The 17,745-nt window shown below is 41.8% G+C and overlaps 1 protein-coding gene across 1 annotated transcript in view; it reads left to right on the forward strand.

The window, feature by feature from the left end:
* Positions 1 to 4,972: 4,972 nt before the first annotated feature.
* Positions 4,973 to 17,745, forward strand: part of TMPRSS2 (transmembrane serine protease 2) — a 32,105-nt gene continuing 19,332 nt past the window's right edge. Inside the window, exons 1-4 of the mRNA XM_044442153.1 lie at positions 4,973 to 5,087; positions 13,137 to 13,193; positions 14,690 to 14,897; positions 15,638 to 15,724. Of these exons, the coding sequence (XP_044298088.1) occupies positions 13,179 to 13,193; positions 14,690 to 14,897; positions 15,638 to 15,724 (310 nt within the window). The 5' untranslated portion in view covers positions 4,973 to 5,087; positions 13,137 to 13,178. The remainder of the gene's footprint in view (positions 5,088 to 13,136; positions 13,194 to 14,689; positions 14,898 to 15,637; positions 15,725 to 17,745) is intronic.

The raw sequence follows: 17,745 nt of genomic DNA on the forward strand, positions 1-17,745 counted from the left end.
TCGAGCACAAACCTCACCAGGAGGTGATCTGACCATGACAGGGGAGTCAAACATAAGTTCCTCACCCTCAGGTCATCCTCTTCCTGCCTCGTCGAGAAAACCAGGTCCAGAGTGTGTCCACATTCATGGGTCGGGCCGATGACGTGTTGAGACAGGCCCATGGCCGTCATAGAGGCCATGATGTCCCGAGCCGCCCCAGTCAGACTAGCCACGGCATGGAGATTGAAGTCCCCCAGGACCCACATCCTGGGGGTCCTCAACACCAGGTCCGAGACGGTCTCTGTCAGCTCAGATAGGGAGACTGCTGGGCAGAAGGGTGCACGGTACACCAATAGAATCCCCAATCTGTCTCGTTCGCCCAACACCAAGTAGAGGCTCTCCAGCCCTGGTCTCGAAGGGACCGGAAGACCCATGAGAGAGATGGAGGCTTGATAAACCAACGCGACTCCCCCTCCCCTCCCTTCTGGGCGTGAACAGTGTTGAACCAGATACCCGGGCGGGCACAATTGGGAGAGGGCAACATCCCCTCCCTCTCCCGCCCAGGTGGTGGACTTGTGATATAATGAAAAAAAATTTAAATTAATACATGTAGAAATACAAAAAAATTAAGTGTCCTATGAGTCTCAAGAATATGCTTTTGACTATAAAGCCAGAGATCTTTTCAAAGAATATGTCAAAGCTTTTTAAATACATGACAACTGCAGCAAGAATCACAATTACTTCTACATCGAAATCATCAGAGCCCCCACCAATTGAAGAATGGAAAAATAGACTAGCAGAATATGCAGTGATGGCAAAGTTAACCAACTATGTAAATAGAAGAGAGGAGAATTTCATGACAAATGGAAATTTTACCATTCTCAGTATGATTAATGGATTTTGAAAGGAGTTGGGGGTGGGGGGGAAGCAAGAGAGGATTGGAAGCAATTGGAAGATTTGTTGTTATACAGATGAATGATTTCCTTTTCGATAAACCCCCATAGAGGGCTGAGTCAGAAGGACAGATCAATTTGGAGGGTTGAAGGTTTTAAAAGTATTGGTTGTATTTGTGTAAAATACCCTTGGCAACTTTGTTCATTTCAGCTTGCTTGTTTGATATGTGTTTCTCTTTTTTCTGTATTTGTTTATGTTAAGAAAATAAAAAATTCATTAAAAATAGATCTGTCAGGAGGCCTGGGAAAGACAAAATAAGTAGTACTTACAGAGCACAATATTAATTTATCAAGTTTAGTGCCTCAAGTTCTACTGTTGGCATTTAAAGGGAATTAGGCAAATTTGTGGAAAGTGAATCTTTTAAGGCCACATTATGGCCAGCTTAACTTTGCATCAACATGAAATTGATGGTGGATGGCAGGAGATGTCAGTGTCCCTCCTAACTAAAAAAAAAAAGACCTTGTAAACCTTGGTTCTGTAAACCACTGGCTCTTTGTTGTCCTAAAAGATGCTACCTACATGAACTCTATTGATAAATAGAACATCACAAATGCTGATCTCCACTGTAACATAGTAAATCCATGTTATCAATATACAGACCACCAATTACAAAGATAACAAAATACTGCGCAAACTTTCTGTTCTCCTGAGTTCTTCACTGGGCAATAATGGGAAATGTACAGTATTGCTGTAAGTTGTATTAAGGACAAGGGCACTAGTTTGTGATAACTGGATCATACACCCATTTATTTATTTATTTATTTATTCTTACATTTATGAATGCGAGCCCACCAGGGCTCCTTGGACAGTGTACAGCATAAAACAGTAAAAACAGTAACACAATTTAAAAAAATGGTGGTGTGATTGTACTTGCCCTATTTTAGCCTGAATTCCTAAAACCCCTGACTTAAAAGAACTTCCATTGAACTTAATGGAGAGCCTACGTTAACTCACATAGCATTGGAGTGTTCAAGGGCAGGGCATTTTTTAAAAACTACTTTGAATCTGAATAGTCACGAGTATTTTCTGAATGACACTGAACATAAATCTGCTTTCTGCACATTTTTGCTTGACTTACTTGTATTTTTAAGATGATCTCATCATTTCCTTCAGTTCCTGTTTGGAAACAAGAACATGAGGCTATCGTCTTTTTCCACACCCAGCCATGTGAGAAGCAATACTAAGATGGTTGCACATCACTTTTCTTCCTAACGTGAGTTGTATCGCGTCAGCCTCTGTCAGCTCATAATTTGTGGACAAACAAAAAGAAGCCTCAGAAATGTAAAATAGGATTAGGGAATGTTGCTATTTTAAAAATATTTAATTAAAACAGAAATATTCATTTTTACCCATTTTTCCTGCAATCTATATATTGTCAGGCTTGTGCAGTGCAATCCTATTGCACTGTACATACAGCAGCTGGATTAAAACAACATGACAAGGCATGGTGGTTTTTTATGGCTGTCCATCTGTTGTGTTGTCCAAAATGCAAGGCAATCGTTCAAAATGTAATTTTATTGAAACTCCACAGTTGACACAACAGTTTAATTCCAAATGGCCTTTGACCAATCCTGGAAGAAGCTTTTGTTCATGGAGAGAGTTGAATCAAATCTGGAAACTTTCCCAAAGTTCTCTCTTTCTGTAAGGCCATTGGATCCACCCTCAAGGGGCTCTTACTGTTGGAGAGCAAGATGGTGAGAGCAATGAAGCCCCTCCAGCTGAGCAGATTGTCTCTCCCAAGGGGCTTCCATACTGGATCAAGGCCTGGATCTCGCATCTGCTTCCTCTCCCCTTCGGGAAACACTGTCCTCTTTTCCAAAACAGATTGACTTATAGGCTCACTAAGCAACCTTGAAGGATCTTCAGTGGCTTCAGTCCCCTTGCTCCTGCCTCCTTTCTGCTTCAGAACCTGAAGACGACTCCCACTGCACAACCCGCAGTGAAAGAGACTGGCCCACTCTCTACTCTGAGCTTCCTTGAGGCATCCCTAAGTAAAGTAAATATACTTAGTGGATAGTTTTCAAGACATATAATAACCCCACACCTACCAGTACCACTTTTTGAACTTGTAAAATATGTGAAAATCTAAATATGTAAGCTATAATATAACCCCTGAAATTTAAGTCTATTCACATTGACACATTCATGGCCAAGAGAATGATGTAAGCTGCCTTGAGCCCTTTGTAGGAAAAGGCAGGATATAAATCAATCAATCAATCAATCAATAAAAACAGTTTCATTTTTTCCTTTAGGCACTAAACAAACACCAATTTCTTGACTCTGTGTGTGCAGGTGTGTGTGTGTTTTAAAGGCACTAACATTCTTTTTCTCAAGCAGTGAGATTTATGCTTTAGGAGTTCAGACCATGGTAGAGATGAGGGAGAAGCAGCTTTTGTTGCTCTACAGAAATCACCCGGCATACTTCAATATACATTTAAGCCAGGATTCCTGACTAACCCTGGTTTGCTCCTTCTATGCTCACATCACCAGAAAAAGAAACCAGAGGCAATAGTCATGTACTATAACCCAAGATCCTAGTCTAATGTTCCTATATAGACTAGGATTCATAAGCCCAACAAGAAGAGTAATAAACCAGGATTCTGAGTTCAGATGTTAAATTCAGTTATTGCTTCTTGGTTTCTTTACCTGGTTATGTGGGTGGAAACAGCAAACAATTCATACTAAATCAGGATTAGCAAATAGGTCCATGGGTTACCCTTTTGTGTAAATGCAGCAGCAATCTGTATAACAAAAAAATATACAGACAATTGCTCAAAAGCATTCTTTTTGCATTTCACAACAGCTGATTGCCTTTACATTTATCTGTTATGAAAGAACTTCTGAAAACACGTCCTAAAGGTAGCAGAAACTGGACTGCCATCCATCAGGGATGCTGTAGTTGCGACTGTCTTGCGTATCCAGGAGAGGGCTGGACAAGGTAACCTCCAATGACTCTTGGACTCCAACGACTCCAGTGAATCAACTCTATTGATTCTATGGCTTCGGTTTCATTCCTGTTATACTTTGTGACTTCACCAGCACTTAAGTATAAAATGCAAGGTGGCAAGAGTGGAAACCATTGCTTTTGACTTAGAAGCCCTTGTCCTAATTTCGGGGGGGGGGGGGGTGTTAAGAGGGTAAAGTATTCTGGACATGCTCTTTCTCTTAACATTACTTCAAACGAAGAGCAAAACCAGTATGAGGATTGTTTGCGATTACCAGCCTAGCCTGTGCATGTTTGAATGGAAAGAAATGCCACTGTAGTTTACACCCTAATGAGTGGCTTACTCCTCCTTACGGTGCCATGTGAATGGGCCAAAGCTTTGTTTTATTTCTGGGAAGACTTTAGCGGCTTTATCAACTTCATGACAGGCAGGTAAGGGAACCGGTGCAGCGCTCCCCAACACAGCGACTACTTCAGCCTGTTGCATGCTCGCCTGGGGCATGCTGGGAGTCGCAGTCCAATGCATCTGGCGGGCACCAGGTTGGGAAAGGCTGTGGTACAACACCAGGCGCTCCGACTGAGCCTGTGGCCTCAGGACTCGCCACCGGTCTCCTGGGGGTGAGGATCGCCGAGTTCAGCGGGGCTCACTCCGTGGTGGATCGAGCCACTGTTGCAGCGCCCTCCCCCGGGGGCTTTATCCCTAGGCCAGCGAGGACCGGGCTGCAGCCGTAAGCGGCCCCCGCCCGTGGGGCAGCGAGCGGCAGCTTCCCCAGAGAGCAACGCCACCGGCACCCGGGCCGTCAGCGCCGCTCGTCGAAGCCCAAGCCCGGCCCGCCCCCCTCGGTTCCTGCAGGTGAATCAGAGCCTCCTGGCCCCGCCCGCGGGGATGAAGTGATAAAAGGGGAGGGCAGCCAGGCTGTAGGAAACCGCCGCCGCCGGCAGCCCCACCTCTCCTTGCAGCGCCCGGCCGGCCGGCCTTGCTCGCCCTTCCCGCGGGTGGCGCGCTCTGGGTGCGCTCCGTCGCTGACCTCCGGCAAGGGCGCTCGGTGCTGGGCGCGCTCGGGCAGCTCCCCGGGCGAGAGAGAGAGCGAGCGAGCGAGCGAGCGAGCAAGCACCGGGAGAAGCAGCGGTGCGTCCTGCGCCGCTGGGCTGCAGAAGCGCCCCGAGACGCGCGCGAGGGACGCCGGCGCAGCCCCGGCCGCCCACTCAGGTGAGCTCCGGCGCAGCTTGCGGGGGCGAGGTGGCGTCCTGGGGGCGAGGTGGCGTCCGGGGGGCGGCTGGGAGGGGCGGGCGGCGGCGAGTGGGCTCTTCTGAAGGCGGCTCCTGTGGGGCTCGGGGCAGGCGGCTGGGCACCTCTCCCTTCCCTGCCTCCGATTGCTAACGGGGAGAAGAGGCTCGCCTGCGTCTCGGGCGCTCACGGGCTCACCCCGCAGGGCGCCGCCTCGGGCGCCGTCTCTGTTGCTCTTCCGCGCTGGGGAACAGCCGCTCTTTCAGAGGCTTGCCTCACGAACTGGCCTTCTCGTTAGATGCACCCCCTGCGACGGTTTCCAGCCAGGACCGTATCGGTAGTTTAAAGAAAAGCGAGGGGAGCAAGTTCATCAAATGCATGGTCACGAAAAGAAGAAGAATGCTTTTCAGAAGAATATGTGTCGCACGGTTGCGTCGCGTTCCCTGTTGAATTAGGCCAAGTTAATTTATTTTGATATGTCTATATGATCTGCATAGGTCGGTCTTAGTACTGCATCCAAGGACTTTAGACCAACCAGTTGCTGATTGCCTATTATAATAATAAAATCATGGAATAGTAGAGTTGGAAAGGGCCAGAAGGCCATGGGGTCCAACCCCCTGCTATTGCAGGACACCCAGTTACATCATGCTACTCAGATGACTCTCTAGACACTTCTCCAATGTCTCCAGTAAGAGAAAGCCCACTTCCCCAGGTAATAGGCCCCATTATTGTACTGGATTAATATGACTTTGGTTTGAATGGCAAGAGTTTTGGCAGTGACATTCATCTCCCCAAATGTGACAGCATGCATATGATGGACACAGAAGGTATTTGTTTGGACTGTTGGTGTCTGCATAGACAGGAGCTTCCTAAATTGTCTGCCGTTCATCAGGTTTTCCTCTAGGCCAGTACTAGTTTTCCATTTTGATCCCACTGTTCCTTCTAGGAACTCAGGATAGCACAATAGTTCTCTTCCATGCAGTGTATCTGCACAAAAACCATGTGAGATTGGGAAGCCATGAGTGCCCCAGTGGGCTTCTGTGATTAAGTGGGGATTTGAACCTGGCCTGCATGGACTCTAGTCAGACATTCTCATCAATGCCCCCCATGCTGGTCTAGTGTTACCCTGTTTGCTTTTCTGTATCTACTGGAAAGCCCAATCACCAAATTGAATGTAAAGCTGTGATGAAGCAGGGTTTAAAACTTGGAATGTAAACCACCAAGCCAGATTCCTTATAACTTCATTTCTAGCCACTGTGAAGAACCTTGAGCATCTTCCACATGGTTCCTAGGCACTTTTCCATTGAGACAATTTACTGGGACCAAACCTTATTCCTTCTTGAAAGCAGTGAGAACAGAGCTGTCTCAATGAACTCAGATGGATGAGCTATTATAGAGTTATTTTGTATAGCAGTCGCACCAAGCACACAAGTAGCAGTAAATACAGAGCAAGCCAGGAGCAGTGGAGGCTGTTCAGGTTGATGGAAAACAGATCTGCTTGATCTTTCATTGTCTGGGAATAGTGCTTGAAATAAATGGCATTCTGCAACCATACCTTCATGTGAGGTTGCATACTAATTTAGGAAGGAACTGGGGCTGTAAAAGCACTCCTGATACTTCATATGTATGAAATATAATGCTCAGTTAATAGTTTTGAGCTCCCAAGCTCAGTTAGTACATTGAGTTTTGAAAGTGTTTGGGTTTTTTGTTCAGTAGTTAATGGCTAGGCAAAAATGACATGGTCCCAGTAGAATTAGCCTTTTATTTTACTTATCACCTTTATTCCTTCCTTGTAGATTAGATCATATTTAGTTTTTTTCACCCTGGCAGAAACTAACATCTTACATGTTCTGGTCAGATATGACCCTACTTTCCAGTAAGTGATTCAGGTTACATTCCATAAACTACCCAAGCCAGCATTTTTGCATTTAAATGGATTTGGCTGTATTGACGTCAGTGGGGCAAAGTTTACTAGCCTTCATTTAAAATGCTGGCTTTGAGCTGTGGCCTACAGGCAATAAAGAAAGTTGGGTTTAAACACAGATATAAATGTAACTTGTATATCGTATTACATGTCATATTAATTTTAAGAATTCTTGGATTTGATTAAGAAAAGGTACATGTATGCTTAATTTACAAACAAAAAGGATGCTAGAATCAACTAAGTTTTTGACAGAGAATGTGGTACAGCTCTGCATGGAACTTGGCCATTTTTAGAATGTTTGAGGACTTGCCCGTTTGCCCTCTATTTGAATCCCATGAGGGTTAAGAGCTTTGATAATCAAGATGAAAAATACTCAAAATCTAGAATCTTTTGCAGACAAAAGGGGTTCTTCTCTCCTCAGAAGGCTCCTGAGCCATCTAGCATTTCTACTCATGGCATGAGGTATGAATTATCTTGCTAATCACCATATGCCTCCACTAAACCTTGGATGGAGAGTCAGAGGATCATCCAGAACAGTGGGGATGGGAGAAAAAGGGAGAACCTTTCACTTACCTCTACCTTTTCTAAGTGTCCATATTGTGATCTGAGGAAGAAAACACTGAATCTAATTCGTGGAAAATAGTTCTGAGGGAGGGTGTCAGCATGGCTAAGTTGTAATAATAACATTTTAAAATGGTCCTTGATGTATATTTGAATCTCCTAGGCATAGTAACCAAGAAAATGAAAAAGCATGTTAATAAATTAACAATTGTATGGATAGTTCAAAGATTCAGTATCTTAGATGGATCTACAAGATACGGGACTAAGTGAGGGTCATGAGGTTGGTGACAGTAATTCATATTCAGTGGTTTCCATTTTTTGGCATGTTGCAGTTAAGTGGTGTACCATGAAAACTTGTAGTTTTCTTCATTGCTAAAAAAAGAACACCTGGGAAATATGAAGGAGCCATTCTGAAAGCCAAGGTGTTGATAGCAAATGTAACAAAATAGTGTATTCAACTGAATGTAAATTCTGTTTGCTGCTTGTGTGTCTTCTGGTATTTCATTAATAAAACATGCTTCCTGATAAAGAGGTATCTCCAAGATTAGTAAATAAGGTAGAGAAACAGCCCGACAATAGAATCAATAGGATTTCTGTTGAGAAAATGTAGTTAACTTGCACAGAACTGTATATCTTTATTCTGGAGAATATGGTGCTGTTTTCTTAAGACATTTTGACAACAAAGAAAAGCTAAGCAGTTTCTTTGCTCTCTAATATATGAAGATATTTGTATTTTTATTTTAGCAACATTAAAAGGGTGTTTGTATGCATTATATGTGAACACATACGAATAATGTATCAATTTAGAGTGTTTCTAAAACATGTTTTAAGAAGGAATTGTATGTCAAAGGAACTTAACTATGTAACGAATCTGATATTCTTTAACTATATCATGTAATCTGGAGTATTTTCAATTTAATATATAGCATAAGAACAATATGAACCATTTGCTTTAATATTTTAACTCAGTCCTGGACCTCTTGATATGCTAAAAATTAAACTAGGTTTTGATATGGTCACTGATGAGTTTAAAAGAAGTTTGGCATTTTCCATACATATTGCATTATATAATTAACACCAGCAGATTTAACTATAATGTAGCTATCATGTACCATATTTTGTGTCTTCCTAAACATTTCCAGTGCAGGTAACTGTCCCCCTTTATCCATGTGGCATAATCAACATTTCATATTTGTGTTTTAAATTCCCCATGCAGTTTGGTACTTTTGGGCCTTATTTTAAAAACTTCAGTTTAAACAAATAAAAATTAAGACTTTTAGTATGATTTAAATTCCATTTTATCATTAAATGTATCTTTTCCTTTATTTCAACATGCAGTGTTCTGACCAAACGGATTCAGTACATTGAACAGATGGCATAATGTTGAAAAAAGTCCTTTTCTGTAGCACCTACTTATTTTTCAAAAATGGCTCATTTCCAGCTGGTTTAAAGTCGTAATCTTCCTAAATAAATTTCCTTCAGTCCTCAACAAGGACACTTTTTACCATTCAATGTTACTCATTCTGAGGAGTGCAAAATAAAAGCCACTCCTATTTACCCAAGCATCTGTGTGCTTGCAGTCATATACACATAAATACACCCATGTCCGCCAGAAAATTCCCCTTCGAGTTGCTCTTTCTTGAGTATCATTTCTGAAAAAGCTCACCTGTTTTCATATGATACTGTAATGTGAAGAACATCAGTGTAGTGAATTACAGCATTTTGATGCCCATCTGAGTAAGCACCCTTATTTCCTTTCCCCCCTTTGTCTGTAAGGTGACACATTCAGCCTGGCTTAGCAGGAAGCATATCTGATTTTCTGAGAGAGTGCTAAAGAATGTTTCCTCTCTACCTCTGAAGTGATTTCAGCTCTAATGATTTGCCATGCCAAGATAACCGTTACTAAGAACAGGTTAGAAGGGCAGTACATGCAAAATGAATGTTAATGAGCTCATCATAGTCTGATTAGCCTTTGAGTTCCACAAGTCATAGAATCATCCTTGAGTATGTGATTTCAAAGTACTGGGTAAAATACTGGTGTCAAGATGCAAGGACAGACATCTCAAGAAGTAGAATTGCATATTTGTAAAAATAGTACTACTTTCAAAACAAGCAACCCTTTTGCAACTTCCAGCTAGAAAGATTTCTTCAGCAAATCTGGTTGATGAACAGCATGCTTCCCACCCAGCAAAAGGCACAGGACAAAAGGAAATGTATAATATAGGAGTTTCACTTACAGTGAATTGGACCATCAGTTTATCTACCTTGCAGCGGTCCTCCGAGGTTTCCGGCAGAACCCTTCCCAGCCATGCCTGGAGGTGCCAGGGATCAAACTGGGAAAATTTTGCATGCAAAGTGGTACTCTACCATGAATTTATAACAACCGTTATAACACTTTTAACTAAGATAGAACCTAAGGTTGCTTTATGGTTATTTTTGGTGCTAAAATTCAAAATTTAAATGGTGGTTTTAAATTGGGACCAGTATATTAGGTCTGATATATATGCTAAATGCTACTAAAAGTTTCTCCAGTCAAATGAATTATTTAAAGCATTCTGGACCAGTTCTGCTCATCTGGAGTTGTCTCACCATAGTCAAAAATCTTACCAATGCTTCCCAAAGTTACTATTTTCGTCTGGAAAAACTTACTTTGGACCCAACACATTTTCTTCTAATACATGGCTTATCCTCAAGCGTACTGCAAAAAACCTTACCAATGCTTCCATTTTTTTCAGAACAGCTAAACAATGTGCTTTAGTTCATTAGATTAGATTAGATTAGATGAGAATATTGAAACACCCAATAGCTGAAGCTCTCTGGCAGTTCACAACAATCAAAACCATATTGTGTAAATATAAGATATGGTGTATATGGTATACATAAACGTGAGACATATGTAAACATGAAACATGCAACAACCCTAACCTAGAAATTAAACTCAAATCTTTATCATGCTGTCTAACCACTGCCCCACAATCTTTTTCTTGGTCGGTCAGCTCTAGCTTAGGTTCAACTGGTGGATATGTGGACTTGCGAGTTAGTCTCCATCAGCTTCACATTATACTTACTTTCACTGAACTGCATTTTCCACTTTGCTTCCCATTCTCTTCATTACCAGAGATTCCGGCAGAATTCTTCACAATCCCTTTTTGCTTTAACCACCTGAGATAACTTGACATCATCACAGATATGGTTGCTGAGTGTGGAAATGCATGCATTTTTGCAATTTTGGCTTTTATACTTTTCTTTATGTATGCTTTTAATAGAGTTAATGCCATATCACTAAAGCAGTCATCTGGTATTTTTCAGCGGTGCAATGTTATTAGTTCCACTGCAGACTGCGCACTCTAAGGTATACATCTTCCTAAGTCATACAGTAGCCAATGAGAAACATGTGAATGCTAATAAAAATTGTAAGCACAGTTGCATGGCTCGTTATGTCACAGATAAAGACCAAAGCATCAGCCCAGATTCAGAGAAACCAAAAAAAAAATGCTGCTACTATTCTTTTTAAAATGGGATTTAGACATTTTGGAAATTTTGCACTGAAATTCCAGTCCTGTGAGCATTATTTAGAGGTATCAAGGTATTATCTTCTGTTTTATTCACAAGTTTCAACCTGGTATGCAAGATGTGAAGGGGAATTCTCTTGTTTAACAATTGAAAACGCATGCGGAAACATGACTAAGCATCTAGTATTTAGGGCAAATCAATTATGTCTACATTCTCAAAACAACCCTTAAAACAGAATAAACTTCTTTTATGCAGTGTTACTCACCCAAGGTGTTGCTGTTTCACTCACATGACATAGGTATAGAATGGTGCCAGTAGGTAAAAAACTGAACATGGAGGAGCCTTAAATTCCACTGTTTATCTCCCCCTCCCATCCTTTTGATACCTTAGTCTGAACAAACAAATATAATGTGCCTGCAAGACATGACCAAAAGACTTATTAAGTAGCCATGATCTATATTTAGACAGTTGCTTTGGCTTTATTTTAAAAGGCAGTCAACCAGGACCAGTGTCCAGGTTCAGTCCAAAACGATCTGTCACCTCAAGCATGGCGGCGCATCCTTTGCTGGGGGAGCCAGCCGCACGGTGTGTTGTAATAGATGGGTGGCTTATTCTATTCACCCAGTCTCTTCTTCCCCTGCTCATGTCCCGCACTGCTTTCCTGGCCTCTGGTCCCTTACTTGCCCACTCCTACCCTGTCCCCTCTTGGTGGACCCTTGGGAGCAGTCAGCCAAACTATCATGAGAATTGCTTGATCTCCCATAGAAGTGCCACAGTGGTCCTTGGCTGAAGTGGGCAGAAAGCAGTGCAGTTTGCCTGTCTTCTCACCCTGGCATTTGTCATGGACTCATCAGCCTATGTGGGTAGAACCAGCCCTGGTGGTATCAGTGGTTACCATGGGATGACAACTGCAATGGCTTGCAGACCAGCAAGGGGTCAACAGGACATCTGCCAAGCAACAAAGAGCAAAGGCAGTGGTGGCCTTCCTGGTGGTTCTTCCTAGGCTAATGCTGGCACCATCCACATCGTTTCCTTTGTTCCTGAACAACACCTCACATCAGAGGCAACTCTGTTAGGAAGACCTTGAGCCTCTGAAGATAAAAGGAACGAGAGAAACTGCCAAATGCCACCCTGCTTCCCCCAGTGGAAGAAGACGCCGTCTGGGCACAGACGGTATTTTGGTATTTTGCTGTGGAGCCAGAATCCAGTGGGCTCTGTGGCTGAGTTCTGCAGCAGCTAGGTGGATGGAATGAGAGGGAGAAGGAATGGTCAGAGCCTTTCTGATGAGGACCAGTCCCTCCTACTCAGTGACATAATTGTTTCCCGGCTTACTGAGGGAACTTCTTTCCTGAAGGGATATCCCCAGAGAGGCTCACCTTGCGCGTCCTTCGGTTTCATTTTGTTGCCAGATGAGGACCCTGGATTTGCTCAGAGGTTTCAATCAGTCTTCACTGTTTAATTTTTCTGATTGTTTTGACACTGAATTTATACTTCTGTTGTTGTTACAGTTGCTATATTTTTACATTGTTTCTTCTTGTGAGCCACTCTGAGAACTTAGTTACAAGGCTGCTTGCAAAAGCTGTAAACAAATGTACACCCTGTGTTGCATTACTTGCAAACTTCTCAAAAAGTCCTCAATAGGAGATAAGCAAAGCCTTGACAGCAGCAGCAGCTTGCGAACTTGGGGGCTGTTGTCAATGGCACGCATATGGCAGCTGCAGTCAAGTCTAGCAAGGGCATTTTGCCACCCTTGCCAAGTGGTTGCTGGTTGTGGAAGCCCTGAGTGGCAGCAACCCTTGAATAGCCATAGTTTTTTTAGGACGGGACGCTTGGAAAAAACAATCCATCCTGGGTGACCTCTGATGTGTCCACATGACACAGCAAACCACCTACCATAATAAACCATGATGTCATTTGATTTTTTTTCCCCCTCTTTCTGTTTGTATCTGAAAAAAAATGCTCTTCTAGAAATGAGTTATCAAAAATTGCAACTTTACCTTTTGTAATTAAAAATGCATCTTGTCTATCCATAGGTTTATTACAAACGTGCCAAAGGGATATTGGTGAAAATAAAGATGGAATCTGATTCAGTAAGTATATCTATTTCATGCCATTTTGTGTTCTTTGTAAGCATGTTCCCAGGCAAGGGGGAATAATCTTATTAAAAGGTTTTAGATATACTATTGAGACACCCCCCACACACACATTATGGATAATCAGATAAACAAAGTGGAAATTCTGTATTTCATACATACTTGTCAAATAACTGCTTGAACTGCTGTGGTGCAAGCAGTTGCTTGTGTGCCTCCACTTGAAGTAGCGAGCTGTCCTGGAGAGCAGGCAGTGGCCCAGAAATTTTGGTTGACCTTGCTGCCAATGAAGTCAAGAAGTGTGGTTGCATAACTGTGACTCATACAGAGCTTTGCCAGATTGACATGGAAGGGAGACTTTCCTTTTGGTCTTTTGAACAGATTTCTGAAGTTGGGTTGGCCCTGCACGCCAGCAGCTCATCAGACTTTTCTGCAAGAAACCTGGAGCAAGTTGTCCCAGTTTGGTCCAGTGCAGCTGAGACACTGTAGCCTCCAACCTTCGTCTCCATCTTGGAGCTGGAAAGAGGGTGGGAGGATGTGCAGATGATTTTCACCCGTCTCTGCAGGTCCAAGGCATGATTGACCTGAAGAAGGGAAGGCCTGCAATGTCAGCTCTGCCTGCTGCCAGGCTACACTCACTCTTGAGTGCTCTGCAGTACGATCATAATAAGTGTGTCTACTTAGAAACAAGTCCTGCTGAGTTCAGTCTTTGGGAAGATGGATAAAGGGCATAGGATTGTGGCCCAAGTGTGTGAATTTGTGAAAACTGCCTCTTCATGTTTAATCTCAGAGGCAAAACTGCTGATAGAAAGTAGCAATGTAGAGTTGCAACCCCAACAACACAGTGCAGAAGAAAAGTACAAAACTCTGCTGCTTTCATGAGTCATTGCTTGGTATTACAATGACAATATGCAGATCATTTGGTTATGCATTTAGCAGCACCCACAACAAAATTTTTAAGATCTAGTAGTTATTCTTCTCAAATTAGTTCTACAAATGTGCTTTTGAAAAGAGCAATACCTAGTTAAATCATTGGTTTCAACACTGAACATGAGTTGAATTCAAGTCTTTGAACAAAGTTGTTCTGTCATATGTTATCATGACCTTATATACTTCCGAAATGCTGCATTCCTAGTGCATTGATAGTAGTAGCATTGCCCTGGTGTTATTGTTCCACCTCTTCTCCTCCTACGAGGAGCTCCAGGTGGTTTATATCATCTTCCTCCACTGCACTTTATCCATCAACGCTGTGAGGGAGGTTTGGCTGACAAGCGTCATGGCTGAGTGGATCTAGAACTTGGAACTCTGAAGTTCCCCATCCACTACTTTAACTGTCACACCATGTGCTTTTCACAGTGACTCTCAGAATCACCTTCACTCTTGGTCTACTACAGAGTAATAGATATTGGGCTCCTGCTTTCTCAACCTGTTACCTGTGATGACTGTTCTCCTTTGTACTAATGCCTTTTCATCCATTTTTTGTGTTTGCTTTTTAGAGGCCTCCTCCATATTATGAAAATTATGCCTATCAGCCAGAACATGCTGTTCCTCCAAGGTACATCAGTGGCCATAACTTGCCTCCACATTACTCATCTTCATATTATCCTCCATCAGTGCCACGTTATAGCCGAAGGGTTTCTACTCAGCAGTCAAATCCAGTGCCAATGACAGTGCAGCCAAAGTCACCTTACTTATGCACACCAAGTAAGATTTCCTTCTGATTTATACAAATCCAGATTTTCTGCACTCAGATCTATTCTGAAGGAGTTTTTAAAAACCTTCTTTGCACTAATCTGTAAGAATCCTTTGTATGGCTGCATCCCATTGCAGCACGTGAATGGGGAAAGGAATGTATCTGCTTGGGTGTCCACACCGATTCCCTCTATCCAGAGGCGCTCTCAAGAGAAGAGAATGTGTGAGTACTGTTTCTTGCATGGACTTGAGCATGGGTGCTCTGCTTTACAGTTTGCTTCTTTTTGTGTAGCTGTGGCAACAGGACCATTTTGCACAGGGAACATGCAAATTTAATTTAGAGTCTTGCATTGAGCAGGTGGTTGGACCTGATGGTCCTACTGGCCCCTTCCAAGTCTACCATTCTATGATTCTATGAATCTAGAACAACTAAGACAGTTCCCATACACCTCTGCAGATTGTGAAGAAGGTGTGGCTTGGCATCCTCACCAGAAGGTGGCAGAATTCTTGTGCTAGTGTGGCAAACAAACTTGTGGAAGCTTGTAATGAAGCTTTTTCAAAGGAGGATAACTAGAAATATAAGGTATGGCTGGGGTTAGTTTTATGTTTGATTGACCCAAGGGAATTAAGAAGTTTATAATCCTGTGGTGATCTTTTGCATTCACTTTACTTTAAACTGATATATACTCATACATAGACTTCTTAGTGTAACAATATTTTCATGTGTACCTTTTTCCTCTTTATAATTGCAGGAATCACCAAAGCTTTCTGTTTCCTTATGTCGATTATAATAATACTAATAGGAGCTGGAACCGCCTGTGTTCTTATCTGGTACTTTGGTAAGGATGCACTTGTGCCAACAGATGTTTTAGTCAATGATTGTGCAACATTTTTTCTTTGCCTTGGAAAATTGAATGGTGCTTTTCTGCCAACAAACTGCGACATTCTTAAATTATCTGCTTTAAATTCTTAAATTATGCTCATGACATTTAGTCTGTGATGCCATAACTTCCTGTCTTCTGACATCTTAGAAGATTGAGATTATAAAAAGCTTAAATTTAATGGTACCACAACAGCAAGTTGGGGAAAGTAGTTTGCTAGTATCATACATTAGTCCTTGCATTTGTGGTCAATATAGACAAAATGTGGCTATGGATTATCTCAACCTTCAAGCACATACAATATCTTTTTTAAAAACTAAAAAAAACCTACCAGAGTATCTGGCACAAATTTTATAGGCTATCAGTTTGTTTTTGGCAGAACACAGAGTACTAGCTCTTGCCTGTAAAGCTCATTTATGGAACATCACCTTCTTTATGAGTCTACCGGGATGGAATTCTATCTCATGTGGAGGTTGGTTGACTTCCACTGGGAGCATAGCCTTTGCAGTGGCAGTCCTGGTACTCAGAATTTCGTTTTCCCCTTTCTGTTCTCTTTCTAGGGACAGTCAAAACTTTCTCATTTCAGTAGACCTGTGGAAATTAATGAAAGGCAGTCTGATTCCTACTTTCTCCCTACAGTTGCCTTTCCATTGGTTTTCACTGCATTTTTTTGTTCTTTGAAATCTGTAGGTTATTATCTTTAGGTAGTTTCATTACTCATTGGTTTTATAGCATAAACAGATCTGGTATTATAGATCAGCATATGTTTTACATAATTTCCTTTAACTGATTACAGATTATCCTCACTTCTTAATTAGGCTTATCCAACAGTATAAAAAGGGAATGGGGGCAATATTTGAGAGACTTCTGCTCTGTGACAGGTTCTAACTGATAAAGGGAATGCTACACGCAAGTGCCTAAGCAAGTTATGAGAGCAACTTATGAATTGCCAAAAAAGAGGAAAAGCTATTTAATTGCATACACTATATGTGTATGTGCACATTTAAACATAATTATAATTTAAATACAAATACAGCAGATCACACCATTACCTGTGTGGCTTACCCATTCAGACTACTTTATGAGCACTCTCTAAGGGTTAATGGGCAACAGTTTTTATAGTTCATAACCTTTAAACTGGATTTGGATAGGCTAGCCCTTCAAAGAGAATATTAAATCCTGTAAAAAAAGATATTTGATCAAATTACAGCAAACAGACTATTTCTACTGAAGGGTTTAGGTCTCTGATAAGCAGTTGGTCAAGTTTAGCTTATTGAACTTTAACATCCTGCTAGCTTTCTCCATGGAATTGATCTTGCAATTAATGTTGAGTTTAAAATATTGAGCTTTTATTTTAAAAGGACTTACCATTTGCCTTCGTAACAAAAATTGCCTTCAGAGAACTACATCCTTGAGTAAGCTTTGTAGAGTTTAGGCTATATTGGCTCACTTCACAGCTGCCCTTGAGCCTGTTAGTTAATAAATAAGTGGAGTTTGTAACAATTTTTTTTCAGCATACTCATTCTCCATTTTCCCCCTGCCAACAAGCAGTCATCATTCTGTATGTACTGTTTACGCTCCATCCTCATTGGGATGTTTGGTTCCCCTCCACCCATCTTAGGTCCCCCTTTGTTATACTTATGTGTTCCCCCAAACATACTGATATCTCCCCTGTGTGAGGATTCTGTTGGTCTAGTTACATAGAGATCTACAGTTCTCAGAGTTCTCTATCAGTATAATAAAGGTTGGTTTGATAACCACTTTTCCTATGCTATGCTTTGAAACATTCCTTGACTGATATTATCAATATGTGCGATCACTTATATTTTAATACATTATGACTTCATTAATTAAACTAATGGTTTTTATTATAAAACTATGTATATTGTTTTATTATTACCTTTCTAATCCTGTTGCTTTAAGAAATGACTTAAAACCCAGGGGAGGCGACTGTACTGGAAATCTTAATGAGTATGTTT

The sequence above is a fragment of the Varanus komodoensis genome, unplaced genomic scaffold (genome assembly GCF_004798865.1).
Source record: "Varanus komodoensis strain SLA01 unplaced genomic scaffold, ASM479886v1 scaffold4, whole genome shotgun sequence".
In the NCBI taxonomy this organism is placed as follows: domain Eukaryota; kingdom Metazoa; phylum Chordata; class Lepidosauria; order Squamata; family Varanidae; genus Varanus; species Varanus komodoensis.